The sequence below is a fragment of the Uloborus diversus genome, chromosome 2 (genome assembly GCF_026930045.1).
Source record: "Uloborus diversus isolate 005 chromosome 2, Udiv.v.3.1, whole genome shotgun sequence".
In the NCBI taxonomy this organism is placed as follows: Eukaryota; Metazoa; Arthropoda; class Arachnida; order Araneae; family Uloboridae; genus Uloborus; species Uloborus diversus.
Window position 1 is genome coordinate 48,002,630 of NC_072732.1, and position 17,689 is coordinate 48,020,318.

Genomic DNA, 17,689 nt, shown 5'->3' on the forward strand with positions numbered 1-17,689 from the left:
TGTTTGCGCCTTGTAATTTTGTTCGTCTTTGTTTAGCATTAAGTCTTCCAGATTATTACTTACTTCTACCATAGTATTAGACAATGCAATGTAGCTGGGATCGTGGTAAAGAGTGACGTTAAATGTAGCTTTGAATGAAGGTTCATCAAAACAAGGGAACATTCGCCTAGCGTCAATGGCTTCGAATTCCGTTGTTGCCAAATACCTGAAAGAAAATAGAACAAGAAACACATTTTTTTTTGGACTTACAACTATTCTAATTACAACAGAATATTAGCGCTTCGTTGTTATTTTATATTTTGATATGATAGATAACTTCAATGCACTATTCTTAATTTCAGGGAATGTACACTGCCGGTCACAAAAAATGAAGCACCAAGAAGGAGTAGGCAGAATGAAACGAAATTTTACACTCCTGAGGGAAACATTGATATAAGAAAGTGCACCCACAGCTATCATATCGAAAGATTGTCACCTAATATTGATCCACAGTACCATGACCTCATAATGGTACGTTAGTGTCATGCTTCAGTCATATGTCTTGACCCGCATGGCGGGGCTACCAGGAGCCATTTTTTAACACGACAATACTCAGTCACATACAGCAAGGCTGTCGGGGAACTTCCTCTTCTGCATAATCATTTTTTCTGGCCTGCGGGATACACTGATTTGCCACAAATCAAGCATACCTGGGATCACTTGAAACGAGAAATTGGACAGCCTATGAGTTTGATCGAACTAGGTGCACGTTTATAGTAACTGTGGTACGAGATGACGTAGACACCATACGAGACTGCTATGTCTCAATGCTCGACTGCATCGCCTCGCACATTTACGCTGGAGGTCGTTCAGCAGGATACTTAAACCTTTTGGGCGTTTTCCAATCAATGATCATTTTGTTTTCCTTTTGCGATTCCTTTTTCTAATATCAATGTTGCCATCACGTGTGTAAAATTTCCTTTCATTCTGATTACTCCTTCTTGGTGTTGCATTTTGCGTGATCAAATGTGTATTCTAAACACAGAAGAAAACGAGCTGATGTGTGCATCTCACGACTTCCTTTTACTCCAATTTAATGTCATTTTCTCATTATTGGCAGTTTTAATGTGATTCAATAGTTTACTCTCTAAATATCACCAACAGTGGCCAAAACCAGATTTAAAAAAAATCACCAAATTTGTCGCCAAGTTGGCGACAAAACTTGGCGACCAAAATACTGGCGATATATCGCCTAGTGTCCGCCAAATTATAACACTACTTGAGTTTACATCGAAATTAACAATGATTTCCCCCCAAAAAGGGGCAAAGGATCCCCTTTGGAGCATCTGAATGCAACCAAAAAGAGAAGTGCACAACTAGACCCCACTAGGAGTCTACGTACCGAATTTCAACTTTCTAGGACATTCTGTTCTTGAGTTATGCGATATACATACACATATACACACATACGCACATACATACGTACATACAGACGTCACGAGAAAACTCGTTATAATTAACTCGGGCATCGTCAAAATTTATATTTCGGGGATCTATACGTTTCTAGGCGTATATTCACATGTGGTCGAGTCGAAAAAAAAACCCAACATTCATTCGGGGGTGAGCAAAATAGAAACTAAGGCCGATTTTTGAGTGAAAATTTTTTCGCGAATACAATACTTCCTTTTTTGTAAAAGATAGTACAAATGACATAGATAATTTAATATAAAGTTATATAGCGGAAAACATATTGCTATGATCAAAAGCTGAGAATTAAAAACAGCATCGTAGATTTCTTACACAAATTCATGTGCAAAAAAAGAATAGAACAAATTTTAGTGAAAAAAGATAAAATGTATGGCTCATGAAATAAAGGAATGATATTCCACAAAATGTGCATGAAAAATATTCTTCAAAATGGATAAAGAAAGCATACTGAACTGTAATTGTTCAAACTCCTACTAATCATCAGGAAGCAAATCAAATAGGGAAAATGCGCCACAATGGAATTAGTTGTATACGCAGTCTGTAAAATAAATACGCGAACTGAGGCCATTAAAAAATTTATTTCGCAAAATTTGGTCCACATCGACTTAGTCCCTTTAAAGTACTCTTCATTCGTTGATATGCACTTATTCCCTATTTGATTTGCTTCCAATTCCATCCAATTTCCAATTTGATTTGCTTCCAAGTCAATTCCATCTTCTTTTCCACTCTTTAAAGCACCTCTTGGAAGGCTCTTTAGTTGTCTCGTCGTTTCTCGTTTTATTAAAACCAAATTTTCCCAGTGATGTCCCCTCATCACATTTTTGATTTTGAGAATAGAGAAAAAGTCGCAGGGTGTGAGATCTGGTGAATAAGGAGGATGATCAAGGATGGTGATTGAATTTTTTGCCAGGAACTGGTGAACAATCGATGCTGAATGTGCTGGTACATTGTCATGGTATCCATCCATCGACTAGAGTCAAATTTGATCGCACACGATCTCTTAAACGCTTGAGAACTGTGATTTCATCATTTTTTCCGTGATTTCATCAATTTCCATTTTCGACGAACAGTAAAAACAAGGACAACAAAAACTAACAGAAATTGCAACATAGGCGAAGTTTGGCGATGTGCCAAGCATTGACAGCTCATTGGATGTCAGGCAACTATCGCCAACAGTTAGCGGGATTCTAGTCCGCATCACGGCCACTAGGTTGCATGAACTCGCGTATTTATTGGACAGACTACGTAAAGCAAAAGTAAATCAGCAAATAATAATACAAAAGATGGGAATACAGTGAAAACTTGTTATAAAACACATACCATGACAATAGAAACCTAAAAGTAGCTAAATTATTGAAGGAAAAAAAACGGTAAAAAAGAAGTATTTTCAAAAAGTTTTAACCACAAATCAAGAAGAAAAAATAATTTCATCAAAAATATCCCCATCTACCACCGTGAAATATTTTTTCTACTCCAATAAAAAGGGGTCTTGGATAAAAGAAGTCTCATTCTGCACCATAAAATATCAACCAGTAAAAATAAATAAATAAATAAATAAATAAATAAAATAAAGAGCTATTAAATTTGGCCAAAATTTTAGAGTACTCTGTAAGCATCCAACAGCTTTTAGAACTCACCTTCTTTCTTTGGTTTCTGGGTTTACATAAGAGCTCTTGTATAATCCTTTCAAAGACAGAGTCAGTTCCCCTTCAAATTCAAAATACAGCTCATACATCCCATCAAGTAATTTTTCACTAGCTTTCAAAACCAAATAATCATTTTCTTCAACTTGAAATACGTCATCCAGAGCTACGACCGTCTCGTCATCCGCTTTTTTCACTTCTACCTTAGAGACATTCAGTTCTACTGCATGCACTAAAAAGTAGTCACTTGGCTTTTGCAAGGAAACGGTTATTTTCACACTTCCGTTGAAGCGATCTTCATCCAGCATAGGATACACCACGAGATCGTAATGTCGTGGGACGATGTATGATGGTAATCGGTAATGGTACCATGGGGCCGTTCCTTCGATTTCCAACCATAATTTAACGTCCTCTTTATACGACTTCAGCCATTTGATGTTGTTTTGCACATTCTCCAGCGCCTGCTGTCGCCTCCTCTTCCCGGCACCAGCGTCGGGGTATCTAGTGAAGAAGGATTTCATCTGTAAAAACGTAAGTCAACAATTTCAGCAATGGTATATTTACAGCCCGTTATAGATTTGCATATAAAGAAAATCCTCATACATATAATAGCCAATGATCGAGTAACGCTCCTGACGCCATCCACAATGAAACTCACGGCACGGTATGATAATTTGATAATATGTTTCGGTAATATTTAAAATGCAGGGTAAGGCTTTATTGTGACAAGGCTGAACTGGATCCAGCAACTTGACTGTTTCACTGGTAACATTGTGTCATTTCAGGGGAATGAAGAAACAAAAAAGTAGTCAACGATGAACGCTATCTACTGGAGTTTAGAGTTAATCCACTGGAGTTAGGGTTAAAATTTCAACTAAAATCAACTTTCAACTTTTCATCACTAAACAGGCAATTGCTTCCTTCAAATGACGAAGCAATTTTCAACCATCATATCTTGACGGGCGATTTTGTTGTCGGTAAATATTGACAAAACTTAGAGCAGCCTACTGTGAAAGTATTCGCATAGCGTAAGCAATACTATACTGTTGATAGTGAGTAAACTTGGGATGAAACTGTTTTATTCTGGAGCTCACAAGCCTTCCAAAATACTCATGAGTTGTGCTTTAAAAAATATACCAAAGTCAACTTCAATCGTGCTAAGAGAATTGATCTCCTAATTTCAGCGAAAAGGTTTAGTGACAGAAGACAATAGACATGAAGACCAAAACAAAACGTGCGTTTTTGTGTGGTCCACGGGCCGATCATATTTATTGCAAATGTTTTAATGTTTTGAGTAAAGACGCGTGAAAACATTACCCCATTTAACAAAGAAACTCTGGACTTGCTCAGAAACTGGGCGGTCATTCCAAGCTCGCCAGCTTGCGAGATCGAGATTTTCGCTCACGTGATCGGTTGTGACGTATAAATGTCGCAAAGTCGCATTCTAATCTACTCGAACCTAGCCGCAAGTTAAGTTCGAGTAGATTAGAATACGACTTTGCGACATTTCTACGTCACAACCGATCACGTGAGCGAAAATCTCGATCTCGCAAGCTGGCGAGCTTGGAATGACGGCCCTGTTCTGACATTCTTGTCATTGTAAGAATCTTTTTTTGATTATTATAGAGATATGCTTTTTTGTCCCTAATATGACCCTGAATTCAGATATGGAGAAAAATCCACAGAAAGGCTGAAAATAACAAGCGTGATAAGGTCGATTTTAACTAAATTTCATCAAACAGAAATTTCGTAGTGCTGTCTCTATAGATGATAAACGCTTTGAAAAACTTATTTTTCAATTGCCTTTATTCTTGTGCGTAAAACCTGAAAATTTGAAACAAGAATCCTTTTCTGCTCAAAAGTCGTTCAACGTTTTTTTTTTTTTCCTGTGTCCTGAGACGCGCTCTATGTACATAAATACGTTAAATACTTCAAAGCGAGGAACAGAGGCAACTTAATCTCAAGTCCTCCCCCCTAAACCCATCCCTTCTATAGTGACTATAGAAAGACTAAAACTAACTGTACTAGTTATTAATTACTACTAAAGGAGTAATTAATAAATAGTACATAATTTGTAAAGTTATAATTAGTAATCAAACAAACGAAATTTTCAATCGTGATTAAAAAATGAAATATTCGATAGTAATTTGTCTAGATTTAAAAATAGGATTTATCTTATTCACATGGAAACTTTCCAAAAAAAATTTATTTTACTTACATCTAGCAGCTCGTATTCAGACGTAAAATAACTGCATACTTTTTTCACAGCTAGACCTAAGTAACGATCATTTAATGTAAATCTGTAAAAAAACCAAACCATTTATAAATGTCAACTTTAATGGAAATTCAATGAATACTTTGAGTTATAAATACGAACCTTTCTACTAAGGCTGGCCATTTTTCCTTGATGAAATTCCAAACAAGTGGTCTTCCGATCGGGTTTCCTGCTATGAAGTTCAAAACTGAGAAAAAATCTTGTCTGCGAACTTTAGTGTCATCCATTGCATATTCCAAATATCTATTTGAAAAGAACCATACTAAAATTATCTGAACTTTGAAAATGAATAATAGACTAAAAATATTACATAACAATTGCAGTCTGAGTTTAATATACAATTCAATATCATTTAACGCTCATTCTAATTTAAATGTCAGCTTACAGTTAGGTCGCAAAATTCCTAACTTCAGGATAACGATTTTTTTTGCTTTCATTGTTTAGGTGCAATTTGTTACCTTCACATCAATACCTTTTCCTGAGGTGAAGTACTATGAATCTGTACTAATAATATAAAGCTGAAGACTGTGTTTGTTTGTTGAAGCACTAATCTCAGGAACTACTGTTTCGAATTGAAAAATTATTTTTGTGTTGAATAGTCCATTTATTGAGGAAGGCTATAGGCTATTTTTTAAAAATCAGATTGACCGAAATATTTGCAATTGCAAATTAAATTTTTAATTAATTGTTTGGTCCTATGAATTCCTAATAGATGGCGGGGTAAGTTTAGTTCTATGAATTCCTAATAGATGGCTAAGCAAATTAACTCATCGAGATGGCGCTGGCCGACTGTGTTGATAGCTGCGAGGAACCATGCCGCGCGGATCAGACGCGTGGTCGACTACGCTGTTGTGGTCAGCGAACTGATTTTTGAATGCGTTTTTCTTTCGATATTCATGTACATAATTTGATTTTGTAGGATTCTTCTATTGGGTTTTGCTTTCCTTATTTCTTCAACGTTTGTTTTTTTCTTATAATTGGAGGTAGTTGCTCTTCTAAGTAAATAATTTGATTTTGTCGTACTATTCAATTGTGATTTTTCTTCATAACGTTTTGTTATAGTATTAATTATTTGGCAAAACATTTTAAGTTACAGAAAAAAAAAAACGTTTCACTCGCTAAAGAGCAGGGTACGGTAGCGTGGTTGCTTGGCGCGTTTTAGCGATGAACTATACAGTTGAAGGATTGTTTTGAGTTTTAAAGTTACTGTTAACCTTTTTATGTTTTGGCGAAAAGTTTTAAATTCCAAAAAGACTTTAATCTGTTTTTTTTTTTTTAAAGGTGTGTACGCATTTTAGTTAAAGAAAAATGATCATTTCTCATCAGAAGGGGGGGGGGGGACGTGGATTTTTTTATTCAACAATACTTCTTTTAAATTTTTTGCACGCGCATCGCCGTGCAGATATTGCTATTGTGGGAAATGACTCCAAGCCACGGTTAACATACAGAGTTTATTCAACAAAATAGACGACACAAAACACAGAACACACACACAAAACACACATATTCCTTTAGCGACCGTCTTATCCCGTCAACTTTTTACTCGATTCTGCTTTGTTCTGCTTTGTGCCACGACGTCAAGTGACTATATCGGCAGCTAGCCATGAAAAAAAACCCAGGCATTAGGTACATTATCCGTTTAGAATATGAAGAAATCCCCAGCAATCTTATGATTACGCATAGAAATGCCATGAATATGTATTATATGAGGAAATACCACGATCACATGATCCTTTATGATCCTGGCTTCCTTAAAACAGAATGTTTTGAGTCAAAAAAACTTTGACAATTTCGTTCAGTGGATCAGTAAGGCCGAATAATTCCATGTCGCTCATAGACAGATCTGAATTTGCAACCCCTTCTTCTTGGAAAACGAAGCACATCTACATTGACTACATTGACTTAGAGCAATAAACCAGAGCCTGCTTGGCGTCTTCACATCGCTTTAATTCTTTGAAAAAATATTTCAATTTTGTGAGATGGAAGAGAGTAAATATTGTTGAATAGTAAGAAAAATATGTCACTAATGAAAATAGAAAATTTGTTGGTATTTTGTGTTCAAAAATGCTAAAACGGTATACAAAACAAAATTTGCCTGCCACTAATTAATCTAACCTAAAATTTTCTGCCCACTATACTTCACTGGAAATTCGACACTAAAAAAAGGGCCAAAAGAAAAAAAAAAGCTTTCTTTTTGTTTTTGGTGATATGTTTTGAAAAATCGGCTCTTCAGTACCTACCTGTGAATTAATTGCGGAACCCGTACATGAGCGAGACCTTGCAAGAGTTTTAAACGTTCTGAAGCTGATTCTTCTTTTAGAAACCTGTTCCACATGTAGTTCCAGTGTTCTTCCTGACCTATTTCCGCCATTCCATAGTGGTACACAAGACTCCTTAAAGTTGAAGGGATCCTTAGACAGAAAAGAAAAATTACCACTTATTCTGTCTAAAACATTTCTAAAAAACATAATACAAAAACAAATTATTTTTGTCGGTATGCATTAGTATAGATTTAAAGTACGAAAGGGAATATAATTAACAGGTAATTGTCTCACTGGAAAAGATCATGGTGTTTAGAATTTATCGTAATCAATTCATTTTTGTGAAAGCAAAAACAGTGCAATTTTTTGTTTTTAATTTTGCATTTTGTTCTAGATGTTATAAAAAATAAGCAGATAAAATGCAGTTTAAAACAAACAACTCATGATTAGTGATTAATAAATAATGACACCCAATACTGATGGATCTTTGACTCTTAATTTGTTTTGTAAGAACATGGGACGTCAAATTTACGAAGAAAGAATGAATTAATATATAGCAGTTATTGCTTTTTGATTTCAGTTAAACAAAAAGAAGAGAAAATTTTATTTTACAAAGAAAATAAAATAAATTTAAGTCAGAAGTACAAAAAAAAAAAAAAAAAAAAAAAAAAAAAAAAAAAATCAAATCAAAAGTATAACTCACAATCTTATTACAATTTACATTATTACAGTAATATTTGACAGTTACATATTTAGATTATTGCTTTCATTTTCATTTATTGTTTGCCTAGATATTTGCAAACATTTTTCATTTAAAAATAGTCTGAAAATTGTATTTCATAACAATGCTTACATATTACTACTGTGTTTCACATTTAAATAGTTCTACAAATTGGAATCACTTAGGCACTTTTGCAGAAAAATCAAAATTGTTGTTTATGTTACTAAAATACAGATTTCAGATTAAAATTTTGAAGATAGTGCTTATTTTATTGTCAATGCAGCTCCTTGCTACAACTTATTTTCCATAATTTCAAATAACTTCATTCGTCTTCCATTTTTTCCTTACTTCTGGTTGTAGGCAATATGGTTGAGTATTTCTTTTTCCCATGACTGTAAGACGTGTTATCAATTACACAATTATAATCGAAATTCAGTTTCTAAACTTGCGAATGCAACTGTAAAACTGCAAGTTAAAAGTCATGAAAACTCATTTTAATTAAAGGATTCTTACTCTTGTCCTTTGGTCCAGTTTTGGAACAGCTCCGATACATCTGATAAGCATTCTTGATTTCCACTGTGACATGATAATCCTATGATATTCGTCCTAAGCAAACTATTTAGAGGGGGAAAATGACACATAAGTGTTTAATACTAATATAGTATCGAAAAAATAACGTTTTCTATTTCTATGATTATAAATCACCTGTTTGGTCACTGTTTCACTTGTAAATATTTATTTATTTCTCCTAAGTTCATGTATTCAATACAAAAAAAAAAAACTAATGATAAAAATACTATCTATAAAACCTTTAGTTGAGTGTTTTATTATATTTATTTCCTCCAATTAATGTCACATGTTTCCAGTGGGGTTGTTTCCTTCAGTTAAAAGTACTACTTTTAGTCACTAAAGTACATAGAATGAGCAAAAAATAAATAAATAAATAAAAATAAATAAATGAATAAATAAATAACATGGACTCAGAAAATACTTTCATTTTCCCAACTATTAATTTTTAATTAGTTTTTAAAATGTCGGATTTTTCAAACAAGGCGTGTTCTTTATGACGTCACAAGTGATGTACTTTATCGCGCATTCCACTGGTACGCTGAATGTTTACTCTTACTGTCAACCGCATTTCCAGGCTATGATAATTCAAAAGCGAATTAAATATTATGCTCTACGTTTGTGTCAACATATCGTTGTCAGTACATGTGAGTAAAGAAGAGAATTAAATATGTGCAGAAGCGTAAAAAATGAAATTGAATCTGCGCACAGATTAAATAAATTGTTAAACGATAATAAACTTTGTCAAATTATTTAAAAGTGATCAAATCCTACGCTTTTAAGCATGCTCTTTCAGAAAAAAAAATACTTATAAAATTTCGGAAACGACCCCATTGCCGAAGAGCTTGTTGAGCGGGAAAAAAGTTGAAAAATGTTTTCATTTTAACTATTCTATTTACTTAATTTTTTTTTTTTTTTTTTTTTATAGCCAGAATAGATCAATGATGTTTGAAACGGTAATTTTGGTTAAACAAATTTGAAAATGTTTTTTTGCCAATAGGTGCAATACTCAAAACTCTAACCTCTCTTACAGAGGTTTCTCAACTTTTAAAAATTCCTTCCCATTTTTAAAAACTCAACTCATAGTGATCTTTTTCAACCTCGGAGCATTTATGGTTTTTGGATAAACTTAGATTTGCATTTGTAAAATTTTCGAAAATAATAACAGCAATTGCTCCACATAGCTAAAACTATATTATGCATATTAAATCCAAACACTTTGTATTATAGTCCAAAATATTTTATTTAGAAATTTATTTTTGAAAAATTCGTTGGACCGGTAATTATTTAAAATATGCATAACATATACTGTAGGAGTGATGAGTACATACCGTATGCTGTATGATTTATCAGAATGAGCCTCATAATGATGCTCATTCTTACAAATCGCGCATTTCGTGTATTCTCGAAAAGTAAAGGTAAAAAGTCTTTGCTTTAAATCTGAGATCATTAAAGTAGTAGAAATGAGCTGGTTTTATTTTGATATTTTTACTAAGGTAATCTTTCTAGTAAAATAATAAATAAAACTTCTCTGTGCGTCCACATTATTTATTAGTTCGTGAAAAGAAGCGGAATATTTTATGGACTTCGGTTGTATTTTAATTTTAACGTTAAGATTTAATTATACAATGCCCAATCTTCAAGCTGCAGTGGCCGCCGTATATATGAATCACGTTTGTTCTAAACAGTTTTGATTCCATAAAGCGGCCTATTCAATTAAGCGGCTAATTCAATAAAGATGGATTCTGTTCTGTTTTTGACAGTTTGAGTCATTAAAACGGTTGATTCAATTAACCAGCGTCCACTGTATTACTTCCTTTTTTTATTACCTAGATTCTTTTTTCTACATGCATCGGGTGATATGTTAAGCTTGATTATCACACTGGTCAATCAGGCCTTGGGCTCAAAATTAACCTTGGTTTAAAACTAAGGTTACAGCTCAATTTATGGGAAATGGGGAAAATTACCTCCGATTTGATTTTTATTTTATTTATTTTTATTTTTTTTGTTGTTGTTGTTGGCGTACAACGTAAAAAATCACAGAATATCAATTTTTGGTGAGAGGTACATAGATGTCGTTTACCATCGCTATACAAAGAGATTAAATAAAATGACTTATGAAAAAATCACCGTAAAGTTTGATGTTAGACAAACTAACACTGCACATATAAAATCACTGAATATATTCCAGATTGAATTTGTATCACAGTTTAAAATTTAAAAAAAAGCTAATATGTAAGGTATCGTTTTATTTTTAATAAAAAACATTTTAAAAAGTGTTAAACTAAATCTTCACTTACTTATCCAAATGGTTATCCGCTGTAGCCCATCCTAATTTCTTGTATAAATCACCGGTTAAATCTTTGACATAATTCTATAGAATGTAACAAAACCTTTATATTACGTACAGTTAAACGCTAGTCGAAATATACATGCGTTAAAAATTTAATTAAAGTCCAAACTTTATATCAAACAGAATTTACTTTTTTGCTTTTTAAATAAATAAGAAAATTTTGAATTGCGTCAAAATTTAATCTGCTTTTTACTAATATACTCGTATTTACACACCGGATCACACAATAAATAGCTTAATTTTTTAAATAGATCCAGAACTGATTGCATTCAGTTTTCATAATAAAAAAATATTATAAGATTAGTATAATTTAAAATTTCCACTAATAACTCTTAAAAGTTTAATGAATTCTTCAGTTTAGAAGTACAGTACATTCTTGGCGTGCATTAGCAATGCAAAGATGTTTTTTTTTTCGTTAACGCGGTTTTTTGACTTAAATATATTATTCTTGAGTAATAAAATATTATTTTAATATTGGAAAAAAGTATGGAATACTTTTTATCATGCACAGAACTCGCTTAAAAACAAGTCAGTGACATACATAAGCGACAAATGTATGTTTAAATGTTACGTTAAATGTTCCTCACAATTTTCAAAGACACATACACACAAGAACACACAATAAAAACTATACAGGGTGTTCCGTTTTAACTTGCAAGACCTTTAGTTTCGCAACCGCTAGTCCTACATGTATACTTCCAAATGCAAAAATTTTCAAAATCAGATGCAGAGTTAAGATATTGTGAAGTTTGAAGTAAACATAAAAATGAGTCAAAAAATGCAAAATTTAACTTTTTATACGGTCCCTAGGTCCCTTAACTAATATTTAGAGAAATAATCTCCATTGGAAACTATTACTGACACAAAAAACTTAACATTTGTACGACCAAAACTCAAGGAGATATTCCAGTTCAAAATTTTAAGCGACCATACAGAAGATAAGATTGGAACTTATCGCCCTTTCAGAAGATTTACTGATCGTCAAAGTAAAAAAAACAATAGGTATTTATGTTTTTCACTGCTATTCAAAAATAAATGCCAACGTTATGCTGTGGTACGCAAAAACACACTACAAAACCTCAAACAATTTGAAAAACCACACTCTATGCACACATATAACTTTAAACACTTGTTAACCGCTATATTTTCCCCCAAAAGGTGTTATTGACGGCGTGTGTGAAGTGGTGTAAGTCACAAAACACTGCGTTTCATAACTCAGCGAATATTGGTCGTACTAATTTCAAGCTTTTTGTGTTGAAATTTTTTTTCAATGGATATTATTTCCCTTAACATAAATTAGGGGACCTGGGGTCCCTATAAAAAGTTAAATTTTGTATGTTTTGACTTATTTTTATTTTCACTTCAAACTTTCAATATCTTAACTCTGCATCTGATTTTGAACATTTTTGCAATTGAAGGACTAACGGTTGCGAAAATAAAGGTCTTGCAGGTTAAAACGGAGCACCCTGTATTAGATCTAGCACTAAACGCTCAAAGATGTTCAATCACAGAAAAAAATAACTTAATAGACATAAGAGACCAACAGAATAACTTAGTAGACAGAATAAGAACATAGTAACTTAACAGACATAAGCGATCAGAGAACAGAATAACTTATTAGACATAATAGGAACATGATAACTTAGTAGACATAAAAGAACAAAATACCTCATTGACATAATAGGAACATAATAACTTAATAAAAATATCAGAACTTATCAGATATAATGAGAACACAACAATAATGGTGCACTTAGAGAAATCGATAGGCTAATGACTTTTCGTGCACATAACTCGAATGTACTGCATAACGATTCAAACTTTACCTTAAGTAAGAAATTAGTATCGGTGAATTCCAACAGCTCGCAAAGATAAACAAAAGATGCGTAGGCTGTTTCCCATGGAATCAAATGAGTTTCATTCCTTAGGTACATACTCATTGAGAAGAAAACGTCAAACTTGATGTGACCAGCTTCGGCAAGAAGGAAAGCATCGAACAGGAGATTCGATCTATCTGACGGCGACAAAAGCTAATTGAAAATAACAAAGCACTTCTTAAAGATAAAACTACTTTAAAGCTTTTACATTGATAAAAGTAATTTCAGAATAAAAAACGTACATTAATTAGTGAACGAATATTGAATAATGTTCGTAATTTAAAACATTCTATTGCAGACTGTTTTGTTTTACAAGAATTACTGAACACAGCTTTAGTTCGTATTTGCCTTAATTTATATTACTATTTAGTGTTTCTCAGAATAAAATTAAATTAGCGTTCATCGTAAGTTTAAAACAGATGGACGCTGCATTACTAAATTCTGTTCACGGAGTACATAGACTGAAAGTAAACAAAAAGGTTTCCAGAAGCTTTGCCACTATGTCACTTTTCGGGATTTTCTCTTGAATAAAAAAAAAAAATAACCAATGGAATTCACATTTGCCATTTGCTTGGCACCAATTTGTTCTTGCTCAAGCCAAGTACTTGATTAAGGTAGCCAAATGAAGCAATTCTTTGTTTAATCGAGTCTATCTTTCCCGTGAAAGAGCTTAGAATCGTTTCAACAATTAGTCTTTTTTTTTGCTGCGACAAAATTCATTGTTATATTTCAGCACTAAGTTGTTGTTAAAAACAACTTCATATGAAGCAGTGTAAGCGACATGATTAAAAATTTGATAATAACTAGTACTAGTGATAGAAGAACCTCTCCTCTGTTTTGGGGCAAGAAATAATACAACTAGCCCTGGTAGGTTTTGCTGTACAGCATGATTTAGAACAAATATTCAGTGAACACCTACCAAAGATCTGAACTTCAAACGCGTTTTACTCAAAACTTTAAAACGCCCACTTAAATCCCTTTGCTTTTCACTGCCTCATAGCATGTATTATGTACACAAAGTCCTTTTTTTCACTTACAACTTCTTCAGGTCCTTTATTTTGTAGTGCGGAGTAGGGGTTTTGACGTATTGAACGGCATTTTATACTTTTAAAAAAATGCGCTTTACACTTATTGTCATTCCAAATTTAAGTGGTTAATTTCATTGGTCTTTTCACGAATAACTTTACATTACTAGGCTCAACTAGTTCTGAGTAAATTTTGGGCTACTTTTGAAATAAACTGTTTATAATAACGTATATCATATTTAAATTTTTATTTATGCATGTATTATCTTCGTATGCACTATGAGTCGTTTTGCTTTCACAGTGGCATCACGCAAGTAAACTGAAATCCTAATAACAATAATTCTACCAAAATTTAATACTTCTTGGTTACACTAAGAGACGAAATTTGTGTAGATTAAACTTACCTGATGATTTGATATCAAAATCTCCGTCAATCGATTCCAGTCCTCCTCTTCATAATTTACTAAATAATAACCTGTTTGGTTTATGTTGAATTTCACCCATTCTTCAAATTTTAAGGGCACCGTGAATTCCACTGTATCGCAGAGAACAATAACTTAATAGATTTAATAAGAACACAGTAACAACATTAATAAGAAACATTACAGAACTTAGCAGATATACACTCACTGGCCAATGAATTAGAAACCTTTGATATTTCAGGTTTGGTCTGGAGAGATTATCATGATATGGAGCATGTTCTGCTGGCATGGAAGTGGGGCCCTGATGTTCCTCGATGGTAAACAAGCAGTCATGCATACCTATAGATACACTGACAGATCAAGTGCACCCTGCAAAGTTGCATTTTTATCCTGATAGGGACGAATACTCTATGGACGACAGTGCAACTATACATCTTACCAGAATAGTTGAAAGTTGGTTCGCTGAGTATCAGATTTCGAACACCTTCCCCGACCACCGCATAGCCCGGATCTTCATCCCATAGAAAATGTGTGGGAAATGGTGGAAAGACGCATCCGACAGCAATCTCCTTTTCCATCTAATTTACAAGATTTGAAAAGCCGCATAGCTAATGCATGGTACTCTCTGGATGTAAATGCACTCCAGAAGCTTGTAGACTCGATGCCCAATCGAATCAGAGCAGTTATTCCGTGCAAAAGGTGATTCAATAAAATATTGCTCTCGTGGTTTCTTATTCATTGATCAGTGAGTGTAATAAGAATACAATAATTTGATAAACGTAATAGAACATAATTAATCCATAAACATAATAACATAATTTACTAGGCTTAGTAGAAATAATAGCTTTATATAAAAATGACACTGCTTTGCACTTTTTTTTACATGCGAAGTGTAAATAAAGCTATCTTTTAACATTGCCTTTAAAATGATTTTTAGCTTTTTATGAGTTTGATTTTCAACACTGAAGATTTACTTACTTTTTTCAGCATCGTGGATCCAAATAATATCACTTTCCCCTTCTTTAGTTGTGTAACTGAGCGGAACACTCCATAAGAACCTGGAATACTTAATTTATTTGTAATCATGGAGTAATCTTGTTAAACTATTTTAACAACACAGTTTGAAATGTTTAAGTTTAGAATTTTCAGTATACAGCCAAGAAAAATATTTTATGCTGCTATTACATAATTATATATAAACGAATTTTTTTTATGCACATAAATTGTTTATGGCATTAGTTAGACCAGTGTGTTGATATTGTCTAAAATTTCCAAGATTGAGTTTTATTGAAAGACACATGTGAACATAAAACACATCAATAACATTTGCTATCACAGTGTCATGTAGCCAAAATTTTATTCCGACCATTTAATATTTTGAGGCTTTAGAATTAAGAATTTCAAGTTTAAATACTGTAGAAAGAACGATTGATTTGTTTTTCAAGCAATCATAATGCATTTATATCACAATATTACCGGAAAGCTGAACGTTGGCTGCCTTTTTAACGCATTTTGCACTAAATTTAAAACATGTGGTGTAAGGAAATAATGCCAAACGGGGAAAATAGTGCCAAAATGTATCCAATTTGATTCAACTACATGCAAATACTAAACACTCTTCACAAATCAAACTAATTATGTTGATAGCGTCTCAAAATGTACGGAAGCGTTGATGTTTTTTTTTCCAATTGTCTTTGTGAGCTAAGAAAGTCATTATTTTCTATTTTACATTTTAACTATTTAGTCTTTGCAAGGTTGTTATTGATTCAACTATAATTATCTATCCCAGAAAATGAGTTTAATATTTTCTGTAATAGGCGATGAAGTTTTTAGTTAATGACCATTTACTTTACCTGCCTCACTGCTCTTTTTATGTTTTCCAAAAAAAAAAGGGGGGGGGGGGTCTTTTCAATTTACAACAGTTTCTGTGACCATGGCATTATTAGGGCCTTAATATTGCTTATTGGTTTCACGATAGCTGTGGCTTTTTATTCACTTAGTGATTGTAGCTACCGAATAACATGAATATTTGCAATTGATTGAGACATTACATTCAGAAATTGCATCTCTGGTATTAAATCGTCACCTCAAAGCAACAGTAAGATATCATATTGGTATTTTTGGGATTAGATATACTGTTGCTCTGATGCGACGAAATGTTCTCGTCTGCCTTATCGCATGCAAAACTACGTTCTAGTTATTGACCGATATACGATTTAGTTTTCCTTTCTTTCTATCCCCCTTTTTCTTTCAGATTGGACATTCTTTGTTTCTGCTATTTATTTTCTGAGCGTTTTTGGAACGTATTTAACTAGCATTCGGTAGTTATAAATGATCATTCTTTAAATCATTTCTAAATTAAAACTTTTGACATTACAAAGACATTTAAATGAATTCTATTAAAATTTGTTAACATTTTTTTCTTAATTTTCGGAATATTGTTCAAGTTTAAAGGCTTAGATGAGTTAATTATGAATAATCATTCCTTTAGTCAAATTCAACTTGAGAATTTTTCTTAAATTATGGCACAACAGACGATGGGGGGGGCCAAGGCCTACTTTGCTCATCTCAGTTTTTGCAACAGAGGGCTCTGGGTTGCAAAGCAGATGTTTCGGATAGATGGTGGTCAGCCGAACGCGGAAACCCAGCGTTTAGTTCCCAAGCACGCTATGTACTCATTTTATCGACTCACTGAAAGAATGAACGGCTGAGTCAACCGTGGCAGTGTTTGCGATGTGAACCCCCTCTCCCCAGAAGAAAAAGTGGGCTTCAAGAATTTCTTATACTTAACATAATATTTCTTAAACTGATTAATTTCTTTCTTTTTCTTTTCAATTTTTTCTCTTCTGTCTGCCGTAAAATTTTAAACATTAAATTTTATTTAACATTTCGTTTGCGCAATTTTCCTGCTGAAAAATTATTTTTTTAAAAAGATTGCTTCACATCTTATGGTTTAACTTTTAAACTTTTACAGTTTATTAGCACTGCTTTCGTGTGATGTTGATTATGAACAAAAAATCAGAAAAGATGGACCGACATTTATGTAAAATTAAACTTTTTTGAAATAAGGAGTAACCA

The 17,689-nt window shown here is 33.1% G+C and overlaps 1 protein-coding gene across 1 annotated transcript in view; it reads right to left on the bottom strand.

Moving 5' to 3' along the window:
• Positions 1-17,689, bottom strand: part of LOC129216302 (uncharacterized) — a 111,464-nt gene that overhangs the window by 76,399 nt on the left and 17,376 nt on the right. Inside the window, exons 11-21 of the mRNA XM_054850511.1 lie at positions 17,300-17,302; positions 15,590-15,669; positions 14,594-14,724; positions 13,114-13,317; positions 11,235-11,308; positions 8,881-8,982; positions 7,626-7,796; positions 5,488-5,628; positions 5,329-5,410; positions 3,105-3,631; positions 64-205 (exon numbers count right to left, since the gene is read on the bottom strand). Of these exons, the coding sequence (XP_054706486.1) occupies positions 64-205; positions 3,105-3,631; positions 5,329-5,410; positions 5,488-5,628; positions 7,626-7,796; positions 8,881-8,982; positions 11,235-11,308; positions 13,114-13,317; positions 14,594-14,724; positions 15,590-15,669; positions 17,300-17,302 (1,657 nt within the window). The remainder of the gene's footprint in view (positions 1-63; positions 206-3,104; positions 3,632-5,328; positions 5,411-5,487; positions 5,629-7,625; positions 7,797-8,880; positions 8,983-11,234; positions 11,309-13,113; positions 13,318-14,593; positions 14,725-15,589; positions 15,670-17,299; positions 17,303-17,689) is intronic.